The sequence below is a fragment of the Mytilus galloprovincialis genome, chromosome 6 (genome assembly GCF_965363235.1).
Source record: "Mytilus galloprovincialis chromosome 6, xbMytGall1.hap1.1, whole genome shotgun sequence".
In the NCBI taxonomy this organism is placed as follows: Eukaryota; Metazoa; Mollusca; class Bivalvia; order Mytilida; family Mytilidae; genus Mytilus; species Mytilus galloprovincialis.
The window spans coordinates 11,635,671-11,653,971 of record NC_134843.1 but is presented as its reverse complement, the minus strand read 5'-3'; the positions used below and the strand labels follow the sequence as shown (position 1 = coordinate 11,653,971).

Here is an 18,301-nt window from a genome sequence, read left to right as displayed (position 1 = left end):
ATTCCAGCTTCTACCAAGACATCCACCTGTGCGATTTTATGAATATCATGTTCGGGAATATAATCCTCGAAATACGGAGAAAAACACAGCAGTCCCAATTAAGAAAGATCGATCAGACATAGTCTGAAAGATGACACTCGATACATTTGTAGGGGTACAGATTTTATGACTTTTATGTCGCGAGCATATTTTAAAATCTAGAAAAATAGGTCTCTTTTGTGAAAGTTCGGGAGGGGCAGGAATGATGAATTACCACAAAACTATTTACGTAAAACAAATATCAGACACGAACCAACGAATACCACTAAACTACAAGCTACTGACTTTGGACAGGCACCTGAAGAATGTGGCGGGGTTATGAATTAGTCGAAAAGGGCTTATCTCATCAGACCGATGCGAAGCACACAAACTTTTAACTTTGTATTAGTATCTAATACTATGTGTGACATTCTTGTCCCGCGTGTGTCTTTTTCAAATGATTCCCTTCTCCTGAGATTACTCTTGGTTTGTCCACCAATCACAGGGGCGGATGCAGGAATTTTCGAAAGGGGGGGTGCTAACCCAGGGCAAAGGGGGGGGGGGGTGCAGGGGGGGTGCAAAACATATGTCCCGATACAAATGCATTGATCGGCAAAAATAAAGGGGGGGTGCGCACCCCCGGAACCCCCCTCCCCCTGGATCCGCCACTGAATCATTGGTTAAGGCAGAGTTGTCCACCTAATCATTACAGTCAGAGACATATAAATACATACATGTCTCTGTTACAGTGGCGGGTCGGATTTCGCCAAATTGGACCCCCTTTATGTATTGGAGTCGCACAATATTCAATACACAGAATAAATTCTGTATTTTATACCTTTCGATCTAAACGGAAATAGTTTTGTTTACCCGTTTCTTTCTCATTCATTCTGTAAATACATATTCAATGGTTTATGTATATACGAAAAGGTGCGAAAATTATTACTCTATTCACATATATTATACTTGTATTGTAATGTCTTAATGTTGAACCAATCACTATACCGCCACAAGAACCAGAGGCTCTTGAGAGCCTGTGTCGCTCACCTTGCTCTATGTGGATATTTATAAACAAAGGAAGCAGATGGATTCATGACAAAATTGTGTTTTGGTGATGGTGATGTGTTTGTACATCTTACTTTACTGAACATTCTTGCTTCTTACAATTATCTCTATGTATAATGAACTTGGCCCAGTAGTTTCAGTGGAAAATGTTAGTAAAAATTTACAAATATATTATGAAAATTGTTAAAAATTGACTATAAAGGAAAATAACTCCTTAGGGGGGTCAATTGACCATTTTGGTCATGTTGACTTATTTTTAGGTCTTTTTGCTGTACATTATTGCTGTTTACAGTTTATCTCTATTTATAATAATATTCAAGATAAAAAACGGCAAAATGTCCTTAAAATTACCAATTCAGGGGCAGCAACCCAACAACCCGTTGTCCGATCCATCTGAATTTCAGGGCAGATAGATCTTGACCTGATAAACAATTTAACCTCGTCAGATTTGCTGTAAATGCTTTGGTTTTTGAGTTATAGGCCAAAAACTGCATTTTACCCCTATGTTCTATTTTTAGCGGTGGCGGCCATCTTGGCTTGATGGCCGGGTCATCGGACACACTTTTAAAACTAGATACCCAAAAGATAATTATGGCCAATTTTGGATTAATTTGGCCCAGTAGTTTCAGAGGAGAAGATTTTTGTTAAAGATTACTAAGATTTACGAAAAATGGTTAAAAATTGCCTATAAAGGGCAATAACTCCTAAAGGGGTCAACTGACCATTTCGGTCATCTTGACTTATTTGTAAATCTTACTTTGCTGAACATTATTGCTGTTTACAGTTTATCTCTATCTATAATAATATTCAAGATAATAACCAAAAACAGCAAAATGTCCTTAAAATTACCAATTCAGGGGCAGCAACCCAACAACGGGTAGTCCGATTTATCTGAAAATTTCAGGGCAGAAAGATCTTGACCTGATAAAACAATTTTACCCCCATATAAGATTTGCTCTAAATGCTTTGGTTTTTGAGTTATAAGCCAAAAACTGCATTTTACCCCTATGTTATATTTTTAGCCATGGCGGCCATCTTGGTTGGTTGGCCGGGTCACCGGACACATTTTTTAAACTAGATACCCCAATGCATGATGATTGTGGCCAAGTTTGGTTTAATATTGCCAGGTAGTTTCAGGGAAGATTTTTGTAAAAGTTAACGACGACGGACGACGGACGTAAAGTGATGAGAAAAGCTCACTTGGCCTTTCGGGCCAGGTGAGCTAAAAAGTGGGGGTATACTGTTCTACATCTATCCGTCCGTCCGTCCGGCCATCTCTTGAATATTTTCGTTGCATTTTTCTCATGAAAGATTTCGAATTGAGTATATAGAATGTATTCGAACTACTTTTATGTAATATATACTGAGATATTGTAACATATATATATACGTAATAATACAGACAGACAGACACATTTTATTTTACCTTGATACTCTGATACTTTTAAATAAGTGTTGGACTAATGGGTTGTCGGATTATTGGGTTGTCGGACAAATGGGTTGTCGGACCAATGGGCTGTCGGAATAATGGCGTGTAACCCTTCCAGCAATTAGTCTCCATTATTGAATGTAACAATATTTTTTTTTTAATTATTGTTATATTTTCATGTAACGGTAGCCAGTGCATAGTCTATTTTCATCTGCTGTTGTGTATTCTTATATTTCTTCATAGCTTTGCTGAACCGAAAACTATTTTCACTTTTGTACACATTTGATTCTTGTTTTTATTTTGTGTTACAACATACTCATTTTACACGGCCTGTCTTGTGCAAAGTTTATTTTTAATTCTTACCAGACCTAGTCATTATTTTTCAAAATCCACCTGATAGGTGTTCATTTTCATTGTTCATTAATTTAAAGGTCAACTATATTTAGGTACAAAGGGATGAATTTATACGTGTGTGTCTTGCCCATGAAAATAAGGTCAAGGTTAGATGATTCCTGCCAGACAGACATATACGCCTTGCAACCATTCAATACATCAAATATAGTTGACCTATAATTGCTTATAGTACATGAAAAACAGACCAAACAACAAAACCTAATAATGACAAATGAACCATGAAAATAAGGTCAAGGTCAGATGGAACCTGCCAGACTGATATGTACCTATTACAGTCATTTAATACACAAATTCTAGTTGACCTATTTGAAAAAAAAGACCAGAACACAACCACTTAACATTAACAAATGAACCATGAAAATGAGGTCAATGTCATATGAAACCTGCCATATTGACATGTACCCATTACAGTCATTCAATTTACCAAATAAAGTTGACCTTCTGCTTAAAGTTCTATTTAGTATTTGAGAAACAGACCTTGTCATGTAACTTTAACCTTGATCAATGGTCCATAACATGAAGTCAAGGTCAAGTGAAGCCCGTCCGACAGACATGTAGACTTTGCAAGGAACCCTTTACCAAATATGTTTATCCTATTACTCATAATAAGAGATAATAAGTGATAAATGCACATGACGACAAATGATTTTTTCCAAGCAGTCGCTGAACCATGATAATGAGGTAAACGACATTATACATATGACAGAAGAAAACTTTGTAACATATGGTATCTGCATACAAGGTATGAAGCTTCAAGGTCTTTTGCCTTCTGATACATAAAGTTTTATACAAATAGTTTACGCTGCCACCGCCGGGTAGTTATATCTATGTAGATAATACTGCGACTTTCGTCGCAGGAGGGAAACAAAACTTAACATTAACAAATGAACTATGAAATTAGGTCAAGGTCATATAAAAACCTGCCAGATGAACATGAACACTTTATTGTCAGTTCATACAACATACACTGTTTATCTTCTGTTTATAGTATCTTAGAACAAGATGCTCGGCAGGGCGCAGCTTTATACGACCGCAGAGGTCGAACCCTGAACGGATGGGGCAAGTATGAACACAACATTCAAGCTGGATTCAGCTCTGAATTTGGATTGTAATTAAATACTAAGTACAGTAGTTGACACAGCATAGGTTTCTGACACAGAATGAATGTGGTCTAATGAACTAAAAAAAAATTTTTTTTGCTTTTGAGCAATTCACTATGCTGTTGAATATCAATCTCTCAAAAAAAAATGTTTGAGATATGAGATATTCTTTTTATTTCTGAAATCTGAAATGAGAAAAATTGAAGCCCCCCCTTTTTTTCACCTCCCCAACAATAACTACTCATTTAAATACATCATAAAATATTAAAATATAAAATGTCATGCAGTCATGGTTATAATTAATATTAATTAATAGTAACTTCTAAAAAAATAAATTGGGAATGTGTCCAAAGGGACACAGATGATGTCCCCGCTAGCATATAACGTTATAAAGGGACATAACTCAAGAACTGTAAAAGTGAAGCTGCCAAAAATTGAACTTGAACTGAGTTTAGAGGTAATAAGCATTATATACACATTTCATTAAATTTAATTGAGACAAACTTCAATTAAGAGAACACTCAGAACAGAAACGAATAAATTCTTCAATGTTTCCACTTGTAAAGCGGCATAACCCTAGAATGGTATTCAAAGTGTTTGTAATCACTGAACGGTAAAGATTGTTTTAATTTATCAGTTGGTAGTAAAAGTGAATATTGCATTGTATATTGTATATAGCAATGATTTAAGTTGATTCAACTACTATTCTGGACAAAGAAAGATAACTCTAATTTTCAAAGAATATTCCATAAAGCATTGGTTTGAGGTGATTCAACAACCATTCTGGACAAAGAAAGATAAGCCCAATTTATTGCCTTGAAACTACAAAAATGCTTGTTTTTGGCCCCTTTTTGGCCCTTTATTCCTAGACTGTTTGCCCCATAACCCTTAAAAATATATCCCAACCTTCTACTTATAGTATTAAACATTGTGGTACAATTTCAGAACAATTGAAATACTTATACACAACTTATTGTCCTGACACTAGATAAATGCTTGTTTTGGGCCCTTTGGGCCCCTAATCCCTAAACCTTAGGAACCATAACCCCCAAAATCAATCCCAACCTTTCTTTTGTGGTTATAAACATTGTGTTAACATTTTATTGATTTCTATTTACTTATACTAAAGTTATTATCTGGAAACAATCCGTTTTTGGATGACGTTAAACGACGACAATGTGATACCAATATACGACCACAAAATAAAAAGACACAATGACAAGTTAATTCTGGTAGTATATAACTAACAGGTTAAACAATGAAAACTTAATGACAATCAAACCTTGAAAATGAGGTCAAGGTCAGCTAAAACCTGTCTGATATATATGTAGACCTGCAAGTATTTCATCAACTCTCTGGTTTCCACCACAAATATAGGCTTGCTACCATATTATAGCCAACAGGGAAACAAGACCGTCAAAATGTTCATTATAGACCAAAAGCCTGAAGATGACATTAGAAAATAAATAAAATCAAAAACTCAAAACTGTTTTGCATGACAAACAATTTTGACAATACTTATCATAACTAAACCACAATGCTGCTAATGTCCCAAGGCATACAGAAATTAATTTCAAATTAAACTAGCAATTTGTTCAGGTGTTCTTGATTAATTTGTGTTGGGTTTTTATGCTTGGAAAATACATGTAAATGTATTATAAAATAAATAGTTGGTTAACAAATAATGGTTGCTTGTTAATAGATAATTGTCATACCAAAGGCCAAAAAAATCTCTTTGTCATTCTGAAATTACCAAAATATCAATCCACACCAAGAAGGGTGAACAATTTCCATATATGAACCAATTATACCTCCTTAATGTGAACATGATGCAGCTAACAGTAACTACTTCTGTGGTTTTGAGAAAATTATAGAATTAAGATTGACTTTTTCCAACTTTTAGATTTTTAGGGAACTAAATACTTGATACAGGTCTGAATTTGGATTGTTATTAAATATTTGACAAGTAATAGGTTTCTGACACAGAATAACTGTAGTAAAAGAAATTAGAATTGGTTATATGATTTGAATTTATACTCAATTTTTGTGCATTTACACTATGTAAATTGCCCCCCCCCCCCTCACAGAAATAAAAAAATATCCCTATTGTTTTTGTGCAATACCCTATGCTGTTGCTATGTAACCCCCCCCCAAAAAAAAAAAATGTACTCCCCTTTTTTTTGTGCTAAAAATAAAATAAATGAAGAATTTTTCTTTTAAATTTTTAAAATCTGAAATGAGCAAAAATTGCCACCCTCCCCAATTTCTTTTTTAACTCCCCTCCCCCCAAACAAGTTATGTTTGGATTACCTCAATATGATGGGGTAAACTCCCTTACACCGCTTTAAAATTGTCTTATTTGTCCATTTACAAGGAAACCCTTGTTTTCCCCCCTTTTTTGCCCCTAATTTCTAAACAGATAACCATAACCCCTTAAAGGCAATCCTAACCATCCCTTTGTGGTATGAAAACTTGTTGTATAACTTCAGAGAGATCCATACACTTAAACACAAGTTATTGTCTGTAAAATAGAAAACTGCTTTTTTTGGCCTCTTTTTGCGCCCTAATTCCTAAACTGTTGGGACCAAAACCCCCAAAAATCAAACCCAACCTTCCTTTTGTGGTTATTAACCTTGTGTTTAAATTTCATAGATTTCTATTTTCTAATACTTGAAGTTATTGTCTGGAAATCAACTGTCTTCAGACGACAGGGACAACAACGACAACGACAACCGCAAATTGTTTTGCAGTTGTTTCAAAAGTTAAAAAAAACATAAATAAACAAAATTTTATTCTGTTAAGTACCAAGGATCTATGGTTTTATATCTCATTGACCTTTAACTTTCATGACCTTCCAGATACTAACTGAGGTTAGACATAAATACAGAAACAATCAAGTATGAATTCAAATAAGAACAAACAAGAGATTTTTTTTAAATAACTGTAATTTAGTTTCATAAAAATATTTTATTTTATCATAATTTTATAACAAATATAATAAACTCTCTGTTTATATAATATTCATGTAACAAATTAAATACTTCAATTAAAATAAAATATTCAAATAAAAATTCAGACTTGCACATAGAAGAAAATTACAAATAAACATTAGCACCTCTTCATAATCAATTTATTTATGCAATTCCTTAAACATTATTGGCCAAGATCTGTCAGTCTGTTTGTCTTTTATTATTTTCATTCTATTTGCTTTGTCCCAGCAGTCCCCTTGTTTACAACAGAATAAATCTGCTTCTAAAGTTTGTTTGTTTAAATGAAATTTATTCAAAGTACAATATTTAATTTTTTAGATGGTGAACAAGAACTAAATTTATATGTGATCTGAAACTTATCATTCTATAGTTGGACACCCCTCATGTTCTTTTTTCAGTAACAATAGCTAATGATGGAATGTCATGAATGTTAGTTGATTTTTTGTTGATTTTTTGGGATCATTTTCAAAATATTACAAGGATTGTGGTCAAGTTTGTGTTCTTTGGACTCAGTGGATTTAAAAGAGTTATGAAAAAGTTTACAGACTAACAGTTACAATGCCACAGACTGAAGGACATCAAGGAAACACTCACACTGGCATCTTAAGCTCCAAAGGCTACCAACATAAACTTAGACATAGGAAATAGTCAAAAAGACAAATTTATACCTGATTTTGTTTTCATCGTTTTGCTATAAATCAAGTCATTGGGTTTTTGTTTACCAATTTTGTCATGTCTGAGCTGTTCAAAGAGGTATGGGTTTAGTTATCAAATTGTTATAGTTTGTACAGTGATCTTCGGTTGCTTACATCCACATAGTCAAGTCATCATTCAAGCTATGGTCATGATTGTGCATATGTAAAATCATGCCACATATACTTTTTTTTATGAAACTATTTCCACAGATTTCATTTAAATATTCATCATGTTTATAGATTGATGCAAAAATATTTCATCATGATGAGTTCAAACATTAAACTTTTATCCAAATATTTCTAGAATCAGATAGAATGACATTGGCGGATCCAGGGGGGTTCCGGGGGTTGGAACCCCCTCTTTTTTTGGCTGATCAATGCATTTGAATGGGGACATTTGAATGTTGGAACCCCCCCCCTTTGTTCTGGGTTGGGAACCCCTCCTTTTTAAAATGGCTGGATCCGCCACTGAATGACAGCTTTTTAGGTTTCAAATTTGTAATAAGAAAATCAACTTTGTGTGACTTGTGCTCAGTCAACATTAATCATAACAGATAAAATAAGTGTACAATAAATAATGCCATTGTTTTAATTCATCTTCATAAAAATTGATAAATAATTAATTGATTCAAATTTTTGTTAGAGTATACTAAATATTAACCAATATCAACTTTCTACTCGCCCATTTTTACCATATTTTACCCTAGAAAAATAAATATCAAATAAAAAAGAGATAGCATTGTCAAAGAGTACTCTGTAATGAGTTGGTAAGAAATAAAAATTGAAAAGTTGTGCTGGTGGCCATACAGCTAACTCTGCAACATATAATTTCCCGCCTTTTTCAAAACATTCTTCTTTCACAGCAGTCAATGATTTCTTTTCTAATAGAGTTGTTATTCCTAGAAATAGTCCAATCACAACAGGTGAACACACCAGCTGATCAACAATCACCTTTTTAGCCAATAACCTATAGCATCTACCTGGAATCCACCAATCAAGAAACAGATACCAATAGTGACAGAATGGTCCAATGAAAAGACCTGTAATAGCTACATCACGTGAACGTAGTATATCAAGGCTATCAATTTCTTTTTTTTTAATTTGGAATCGTTGATTAAGGAAGTCTCCTGTTGTAGATAAAGTTACTGCTATACCTACATTGGTATATAATAAATACTTCCTTGAGAACAATATTCTTCCCCTTGCTGACCAGGTTTTTACAATAGGATGAAATGCAACTCTTACTGAACCAAAGTTCATCTTTGAATGGTAATATCTGGTATAAATGTTTTATGGTACACATTTATTCATTGTTTCTGAAATAAAAAAAATAATAAATATTAAAAATTTCCATAATCAGCTTTAGTAACAAATTGCAGTTTTTGTCTGTTTTAATTCCAATATGTTCCACATGTAGATAGGCAAAAGACACGGTTTGTTATAACATTTTAGATATAAGGCGTGAAAAAAAATAATTTGTAAAAATTTTCATCAAAGGGCAATAGATCTTATATAAGGAGTCAACGAATGATTTCAACCATGCAGATTTATTTGAAACACTTATGCTAATCATTTTTGCTACAGTTTTTAAGATAAAAGACAAAAAATGAAACAAGAGGCTCTCAAGAGCCTGAATCACTCACCTGAATTTTTTTGGTTTAATCTCATATCAATGATTATTTTGGCTTTTCAATTTATTTAAATGTTCTTTGAATCGTCCTATTTTCTTCAAAAGCAAAAAAAAAATCATTTTCTCCTATGTTCTATTTTAGCCATAGGAGCTATGTTTCTTGACATACAAGGAAATGAAATATAAAATTTATACTAGATACTCTGAAACTCTAAAACTCATTTAGCCTAAGTTTGGCTGAAATTGATACAGCAGTTTCAAAGGAGAAGATTTTTTAAAGTAAGTCAACATGATGAACAAATTGTGGAAAAAGTCTTTAAAGGGCAATAACTCCTTAAGAGGTCAATTGACAATTTTGGTCAAATTGACTTATTTGTAGATCTTACTTTGCTTAACATTTTTGCTATTAACAGTTTATCTGTATCTATAATAATATTCAAGATAATGACCAAAAACTGCAAAATTTCCTTAAAATTACCAATTAAGTGGCAGCAACCCAACAATGGTTTGTTTGATTCATCTGAAAATTTCAGGCCTGATAGATCTTAACCTAATGAACATTTTTACCCCATGTCAGATTTGCTCTAAATGCTTTCGTTTTTGAGATATAAGCCAAAAACTGCATTTGACCCCTATGTTCTATTTTAAGTTACGGCGGCCATGTTTTTTGATGGATCAAAAATCAAAGCACACACTTTGTGCAGGATAATCTAAGGAACAATCATGCTAAGTTTCATCCAAATCCATTCAGCAGTTTCAGAGGAGAAGATTTTTTAAAATTAGCAAATATGATGAACAAATTGTGAAAAATTGTCATTAAAGGACAATAACCCCTTAAGGGGTCAATTGACAATTTTGGTCATATTAACTTATTTGTAGATCTTTCTTTGCTGATCATTTTTGCTGTTTACAGTTTATCTTTATCTATAATAATATTCAAGATAATGACCAAAAACTGCAAAATTTCCTTAAAATTACCAATTAAGTGGCAGCAACCCAACAATGGTTTGTTTGATTCATCTGAAAATTTCAGGGCTGATAGATCTTGACCTAATGAACATTTTTACCCCATGTCAGATTTGCTCTAAATGCTTTCGTTTTTGAGATATAAGCCAAAAACTGCATTTGACCCCTATGTTCTATTTTAAGTAACGGCGGCCATGTTTTTTGACGGATCAAAAATCGAAGCACACACTTTGTGCAGTATACTCTAAGGAACAATCATGCTAAGTTTCATTCAAATCCATTCGATAGTTTCAGAGGAGAAGATGTTTGAAAAATTGTTAACGACGACAGACGACGACGACGACGACGACGACGGACGCCAAGTGATGAGAAAAGCTCACATGGCCTTTTAGGCCAGGTGAGCTAAAAAAATGGTAAACCAGGTGCTCTGCAGGATGCAGCTTTATACAACTGCAGAAGTCGAACCCTGAACAGTTGGGGCAAGAATGGACACAACATTCAAGCTGGATACAGCTCTGAATTTGGATTGCGATCAAATTTTGACATAATATGAGTTTCTGACACAAAACAAATGTCAACATCTTACAAATCTATTGCACAATATTGTGCAATTAAAGATTTCTTCCGTTAACTTTTAAAAAATTTGGAATTTGAAAAAATTTGAAGAAAAAAAAATTGAATATAACTACCACACCCCTTTTTTTTGCAATTAGTCCAAAACCTGACATTTCTTTATACATAATATCATAATATACAAATAGAGTAAGGGAGGTAAATCCGAACATACTTAACATTCAATGTTAAATGTTTTAGAATTACCTCCCTTACACTGCTTTTAAGTTGTCTTAATTGTCCATTGACCAGAAATACCTAGTTTTTCCCTTTTTTGGCCCCTAATTCCGAAACATTTTGAGCCATAACCCCCAAAGTCCATACAAACCAACCCTTCATGGTATGGAAAATTGTGGTATAATTTCAGAGAGATTCATACACTTAAACATAAGTTATTGTTTGAAAACTACAAAAATGATTATTTTGGGCCCTAATTCCTTAACAATTGGGACCATAACCCCAAAAAATCAATCCAAATCTTCCTTTAGTAGTATTGAACCTTCTTGTAACTAGAGGCTCTCAAGAGCCTGTGTCGCTCACCTGTTAATGTGTTTACTGATGTCGGCCATCTTCGTTGGTAGGCGGGGTCATTAGACACTTTTTTTTAAAATAGATACCCTAGTATTATGATTGTGGCCAAGTTTGGTTAAATTTGGCCAAGTCGTTTTAGAAAAGATTTTTATACAAGTTACAAAAATGACGAAAAGTTGTTCAATATTGACTATAAAGGGCAATAACTCCTTAAGGGGTCCTCTAACAATTTTGATCATGCTGACTTATTTGTAGATCTTACTTTGCTGAACATTATTGCTGTTTACAGTTTATCTCTATCTATAATAGTATTCAAGATAATAACCAAGTTCTGCAAAATTTCCTTAAAATCACCAATTTTAGGGCAGCAACCCAACAACAGGTTGTCCGATTCAACTCAAAATTTGTGAGGGGATATATCTTATTCTGATGGACATTTAAATCTTGAAAGATTTGCCCAAAATGTCTTAGTTTCAAAGATATAAAGCAAAAACTGCATTTTACCACTATGTTCTAATTTTAGCCATGTCGGCCATTTTGTTTGGCAGGCTGGGTCATCGGACACATTTTTTAAACTATAAACCACAATGATAATTGTGGCCAAGTTTGGTTAAATTTGGCAAAGTAGTTTTGGAGAAGAAGATTTTTAGAAAAGTTACAAAAAATGACGAAAAGTTGTTAAAAATTGACTATAAAGGGCAATAACTCCTTAAGGGGTCAACTGACAATTTTGGTCATGTTGACTTATTGTAGGTCTTACTTTGCTGAACATTATTGCTGTTTACAGTTTATCTCTATCTATAATAGTATTCAAGATAATAACCAAAAACTGCAAAATTTCCTTAAAATAACCATTTCACAGGCAGCAACCCAACAACAGGTTGTCCTATTCGTCTGAAAATTTCAAGGCAGATAGATCTTGACCTGATCAACCATTTTACCCTATGTCAGATTTGCTCTAAATGTTTTGGTTTTTGAGTTATAAGCCAAAAACTGCATTTTACCCCTATGTTCTATTTTTAGCCATGGCGGCCATCTTGGTTGGTTTGACGGGTCACGCCACACATTTTTTAAACTAGATACCCCAAGGATGATTGTGGCCAAGTTTGGTAGAATTTGGCCCAGTAGTTTCAGAGGAGAAGATTTTTGTAAAAGTTTACGGACGACGGACGACGGACGCAGGACGACGGACGCCAAGTGATGAGAAAAGCTCACTTGACCTTTCAGGTCAGGTGAGCTAAAAATGTATAGAGATTCATACACTTAAACACAAGTTATTGTCTGTAAACTAGAAAAATACTGCCTTTTGGTCCTTTTTGGGCCCCTTATTCCCACATAATGGGGAAAATTAACCCTAAACTGAATCCCAGCATTCCCTGTGTTATATGGAAACTTGTGGTACAATGTCAGAGAGATCCATAAAGTTACACACAAGTTATAGTCTTAAAACTAGAAAAATGCTTGTTTTGGCCCCTTTTTGGTCCTTAATTCCTAGACTGTTTGCCCTATAACCCCTTAAAATAAATCCCAACCGTCCATTTATGGTATTAAACATTGTGGTACAATTTCAGAACAATTAAAATACTAATACACAACTTTTTGCCCTGAAACTAGATAAATGCAGTTTTTGGCCCCTTTGGGGCCCTAATTCCTAAACCTTTGGGACCATAACCCCCAAAATCAATCCCAACCTTCCTTTTGTGGTTATAAACATTATGTTAAAATTTTATTGATTTCTTTTTACTTATTCAAAAGTTATTATCCGGAAACCATCTGTCATCGGACGGCCCTGACGACGACGACGACACAGACATGATACCAATATACGATGCGGTCATATAAAAATTTGTCATTTAAGGGCAATGACTCCTATAAGATATATATTAAAGTAAAATCACAAAAATATTGAAATCAGAGGAAAATTCAAACCATTTCAAAGTCATCTGAAAGTTTCGAGAACATGTAGAAAATTGGTAGAACTCAACATCCTGAACATTTTGCTACTGTCAGATTTTCTCTTTTTATAACAGTTTTAAAAATAATCTGACAAAATTTGAATTTAACCCCTGGTCCTTTTTGTCAAGCCTTCGACTTTAGTCGAATAAGTGACATAGCGATCCTACATTCCGTAAGTGGCGGCATTCACAAATGTTCACTCTGTGGTTAAAGTTTTAAATTTTTTTTTATAACTTTCTCAAACCATCCTGGATTTCTACGAAACTTGGACAGAAGCTTGTTTATGTTCATAAGATAGTATCCAGAAGTAAATTTTGTAAAAATAAAATTCCATTTTTTCTGTATTTTACTTATAAATGAACTTAGTTTTTCTGCCAGGAAACATTACATTCACTCTGTGGTTTAAGTTTTTTTAAATTTTAATAACTTTCTTAAACTATCCTAAAGGAGTAGGTCCAGTAAGACCCCTTTTCGGCCCCAAAATATAGCAGTTTTACAAAATTGTTAAAATGTAAATTTTTAGTTATTTTATTGGCTAGTTAAATGCTTCTGCTACATAAGTATGGGCTGTTTTTGACAATACAATGCACATATATCGGGTAATAGCACCATTAAGTCATGCTAAATTACTGAAATCTTCACAATTCTAGCATTTTAGTTAAATTTTAGACGATTTCCGTGTTAAACGAAAGTGGCCGCATTCATGTTCATCCATAATATTGAAATGTAAGTTGTATTTGATGATAATACATAACAAATATAAAGGTTTAGGATGAACAAGGATGCGGCCACTTTCATTTTTGACAAAAACCATCTGAAAAACGACATTTTTCAGCATATTTGGTAGATTTTTCATATTTGAGCTTGAATCGAATCATTTTTAATGACTAAATTAGTTAAAATCTTTCACCTAAACTAATTGAATCTAATGAAATAGACACTTAAGTGTTTAAAAAGTGGTCAAAATCTTTCGTCAGATGAACCTGAAATTTGAGGCCAAAATCGGTCCTTACCGGACCTACTCCTTTGCACCAAACTTGGACAGAAGCTTGTTTATGATCAGAAGATAGTATCCTGAAGTAAATTTTGTAAAAATAAAATTCCATTTTTTCTGTATTTTACTTAAAAGGCCACACTAATTTAATTTCTTGTTCTACGGATTTTTGGACTCAAAAAATTGGGGCGAGCGAGCGATTTGAAAATTTTAATAAAATAATATTTAATTTGCAATTTTTTGAGGCGAAGCTTGAAAAGTAAACATGGTAAAGGCGAGTGATTATAAATTTTTTTTGTAAACAAAAAATAGTAGGTTTTGACAATATTAAAACTTGATTTATCACTTGTACTTTGACATTTCTTTAATTTATGAAGTATTTTTCCCTGTTCACTAAGAAATAAGTGAATAATTAAATCTGTAAAATGTAAAATTTGTGACTAACAATGAGACAATTCTCCATCCAAGTCATAATCAGGTTTAAAACCACCCCTTAATGTTATAAATATCCCTTATATGAGGGGTCAATATATGTTATAATATATTTTTTGTAAAAAAAACCTTTTTAATACAAAAGGGCTCATGTTTATCCAAAGAACTTAATATCTATCTGGTATAAAATGGTCAAGACATGTCCAAGAATTTTGTAAATTTCCTGGACTTTAACCATGTTAACACATGCATGGACCCCTCTTTTAGAATAGTTGTTTGCAGTGGCGGATCTAGAAATTTTCATAAGAGGGGGCCCACTGACTGCCGAAGGGGGGGCTATATTCCGTCACTCTTCAGTGATTACCTATAAAACCAACCAAAATTTTTCTGAAAAAGGGGGGCCCGGGCCCCCTGCCCCCCCTTAATCCACCTCTGGTTTGAAATATGATGTAATTCTCCTCTTTTTCAGTAAAAAATATCTAAGTTTTCAAAGGTTTTGTATAGTAGCACTATACAAATCCTTGGTATTTCTATTTTCTTTTCTACAACAGTAAGATCAACCCTTGTCTGAGGGAGGGATGTTCCCAACCTGATAATAACAAACACACGTCAAAGTACGGCCTTTTACACATTGAAGGCTTTGATCCTGACCAAACAGCAAGCTATAAGGGACCCAAAAATTATTAGTGTACACAATTCGAACAGGAAATTTCAAAACCAACAATCTAATTCATATATCCAAACAGGAAAATACTAATGAACCACATCAACAAACGATAACTGCTGAACGACAGGCCCCTGGATCAATCAGGACAGGTGCATAAACCTGCAGCGGCTATGGATAGTTTCCTTTCACCAGTATACAATATATTTTACTTATAAATGAACGTATATATTTGTTTATCTTTAGGGGCTAGCTGAAGGACGCCTCCGAGTGCGGGAATTTCTCGTTGCATTGAAGACCTATTGGTGACCTTCTGCTGGGCCTACTTAGATTCGTCCAACTCGGGTTAACTCTAGCTGAAAGGTCAGTGCTAATGCGCATCCGTTCTGAATCGAAATCGAAACTCTTCCATCGAGTTGACTATTATAATGGAGGTGAAAAAAAAATGTTTTTTGCTGAGCATTAAAATAAAAAAAATATATTACATAGTGTTTCACAAAGAAAAATCCTGATCCTGTTTGCTTTTGAAAAATAGTTTTTTTAATAGTGAGTTAAAAAAAAAAAAAATTGAAACTTTGAAAAATCGTTCCAAGAAAAACAATTAATTTCTATTTATTTCCAACCACCACCGACAGCTGATAATAAACTCATCATAGATACCGGGAATAAAATGTAACATTTACACCAGACGCGCGTATCGTCTACAAAAGACTCATCAGTGACGCTTGAATTAAAAATATTATAAAAGGTCAAATAAAGTACGAAATTGAAGAGATTTGAGGACCAAATATAAACATGAACAATATTGGCTGATTCCGAAATACAGGCAATAATAAATTCCCCTTGTCAGCTTTATTCTGCGGCTGTATTTTGTCAAATACCAGTTTATATCACTTTTATTTATTGCAACTACTTGACGCCATCTTGAAACTCGACTAAACCTGCCCCGACCCAGGGTTGATGTCGAGTTAACTTGGGTAGGTTCAAAAGGTCAAACTCGGGGGGTTCGGTTGTCAGTCGAGTAAACTCGATAGACTCTACTGACCCGAATTGGACGAATCGAAGTAGGCCCTGTTGTCTGCTCTATGGTCAGGTTGTTGTCTCTAAATTGGCACATTTCCCATTTCCATTCTCAATTTTATTAATTTTTCTGCCAGGAAACAATACATTCACTCTGTGGTTAAAAGTTTTTAAAATTTAAATAACTTTCTTAAAACTTTCCTGGATTTGTACCAAACCTGGACAGAAGTTTGTTTCTTATCATTAAAGATAGTATCCAGAAATAAATTTTGAAGAAAAAAAAGTATTTTTTTCCTGCATGTTACTTATAAACAATGATAAATGAACTTATATATATAGTTTTTCTTTCAGTTAACATTCCATACAATCTGCAGTTAAAAGTTTAATAATGTTTTTTTAAATTCATCTGGGACTAGTTTAATCATGATAATAGTCCCAGTATTCATAAACTATCCTGGATTTTTACCAAACTTAGACAGAAGCCATATTACAATCAAAAGATAGTATCCAGAGGAATATTTTTATTGATTTTTTTCCTCTTTTTTTGTTGAGTCTGCGATTAAAAGCAAAAGTAGGTGGGACACTGGGTTCCGTAGAACCCTAACAAATTTTTAGCATGTTGGCCATCTTGATTGGCAGGCAAGATCATTTGACATTTTTAAAACTAGATACAATGATAATGATTGTGACCATTTTTGTTTAAATTTGGTGCAGTAAGTTTCAGAGGAGAAGATTTCTGTAAATGTTAACAGACCATGACAGATGTCAAGTGGTGAGCACAAAAAGCTCCATTGCCATTGGTCCTGGTGAGCAATAAAAGACATAATTTGGACATGCATATTGTGACAGAGCTATAGTCTACATAGTCCTTCAAGACGTCATAATTATATGGACTACAGCCTACAATGTAACCTGTCCCAGATTTATATCAGGTTATATCTTATCATGTGCTTACTATAATAGCAAATATGATCCATCATGTCTATGTCTATTTAACTCAATATATATACATATCTCTCCTTCTCTTCATACCAGAATATGTGACAATGTCGAGTGACAATGTTTGTCCCAAATTCAGCAGATCCTGTGTATCATATGTAAAGCTTACCGTTATGTTTTATAACCGGTCCAAGGTTATGTAAAATTATAAGTTACTTTCGGTTTTCCACGGCATGAGGATAACATATAAATTGCAAAATTTCAAGGAAAACGAATTATCCACACCCTCAAAGCAGGTGCCGGTTTGATATACGAGTGATTATTATGACATATATATGGACGTGTATAATACTCCGAGTAATGGTTATTGCCCTTAACAGCATGTAGGCCTACAAGACATTGAAAAAAATGTAAAAATGAAATGAAAAAGGAAAAATATCAATGTTGTACTTTTTAATCAGAAAGAATGCATGTCGTTTCGTAACCTGGTCGTTTCGTACCTGGTCGAATCGTAACTACGTTGATATGTAACTGAGACGTTTCGTACCTGGTGTAATTATATATGGTTATAAAGTGTAAGTTAAATCAAGGATTTGTATAGTATACAAATCCTTGGTTAATGAATTAGTTTAAATTAAACATTTAAAGTATTTATTCATAAATGATCAAATTATTCATCTCGTAATTAATAACAATATTGCAATGTTTTTAATTTAAAACTTTCTTAAATCTTTTTAGTTATTGGCTGATTCAGAGACATATATACACATGTGGTTGTGCGCATGTGTGAAAAAAGAAATGTCGACTTTTCTTTCTCTCTTGAAAATTTATTTTAAAATGGAATAA

The 18,301-nt window shown here is 33.6% G+C and overlaps 2 protein-coding genes across 5 annotated transcripts in view; one reads left to right on the top strand and one right to left on the bottom strand.

Annotated features, from left to right (window-relative positions):
- LOC143078934 (uncharacterized) overlaps positions 1 to 18,301 on the top strand; it is a 134,321-nt gene that overhangs the window by 61,667 nt on the left and 54,353 nt on the right. The gene's annotated exons all lie outside the window — the stretch shown is intronic.
- On the bottom strand, positions 6,801 to 17,736 carry LOC143078930 (mpv17-like protein 2). 4 transcript variants are annotated; one of them, XM_076253998.1, is made up of 2 exons: positions 17,625 to 17,736; positions 6,801 to 9,027 (listed from the first exon to the last, which is right to left on the bottom strand). In XM_076253998.1, the coding sequence occupies exon 2, from the start codon at positions 8,969 to 8,971 to the stop codon at positions 8,378 to 8,380; it is 594 nt and encodes a 197-aa protein (XP_076110113.1). In that variant the 5' UTR covers positions 8,972 to 9,027; positions 17,625 to 17,736; the 3' UTR covers positions 6,801 to 8,377. The 4 variants fall into 4 exon arrangements, with proteins under 4 accessions (XP_076110113.1, XP_076110114.1, XP_076110115.1 ...); XM_076253999.1 differs by lacking the exon at positions 17,625 to 17,736 and adding an exon at positions 17,472 to 17,595; XM_076254000.1 differs by lacking the exon at positions 17,625 to 17,736 and adding an exon at positions 17,549 to 17,590.

What these genes read in the sequence shown, in the direction of transcription:
- LOC143078930 (XM_076253998.1), bottom strand. Translation starts at nt 8,971, where the DNA reads ATGAACTTTGGTTCAGTAAGAGTTGCATTTCATCCTATTGTAAAAACC.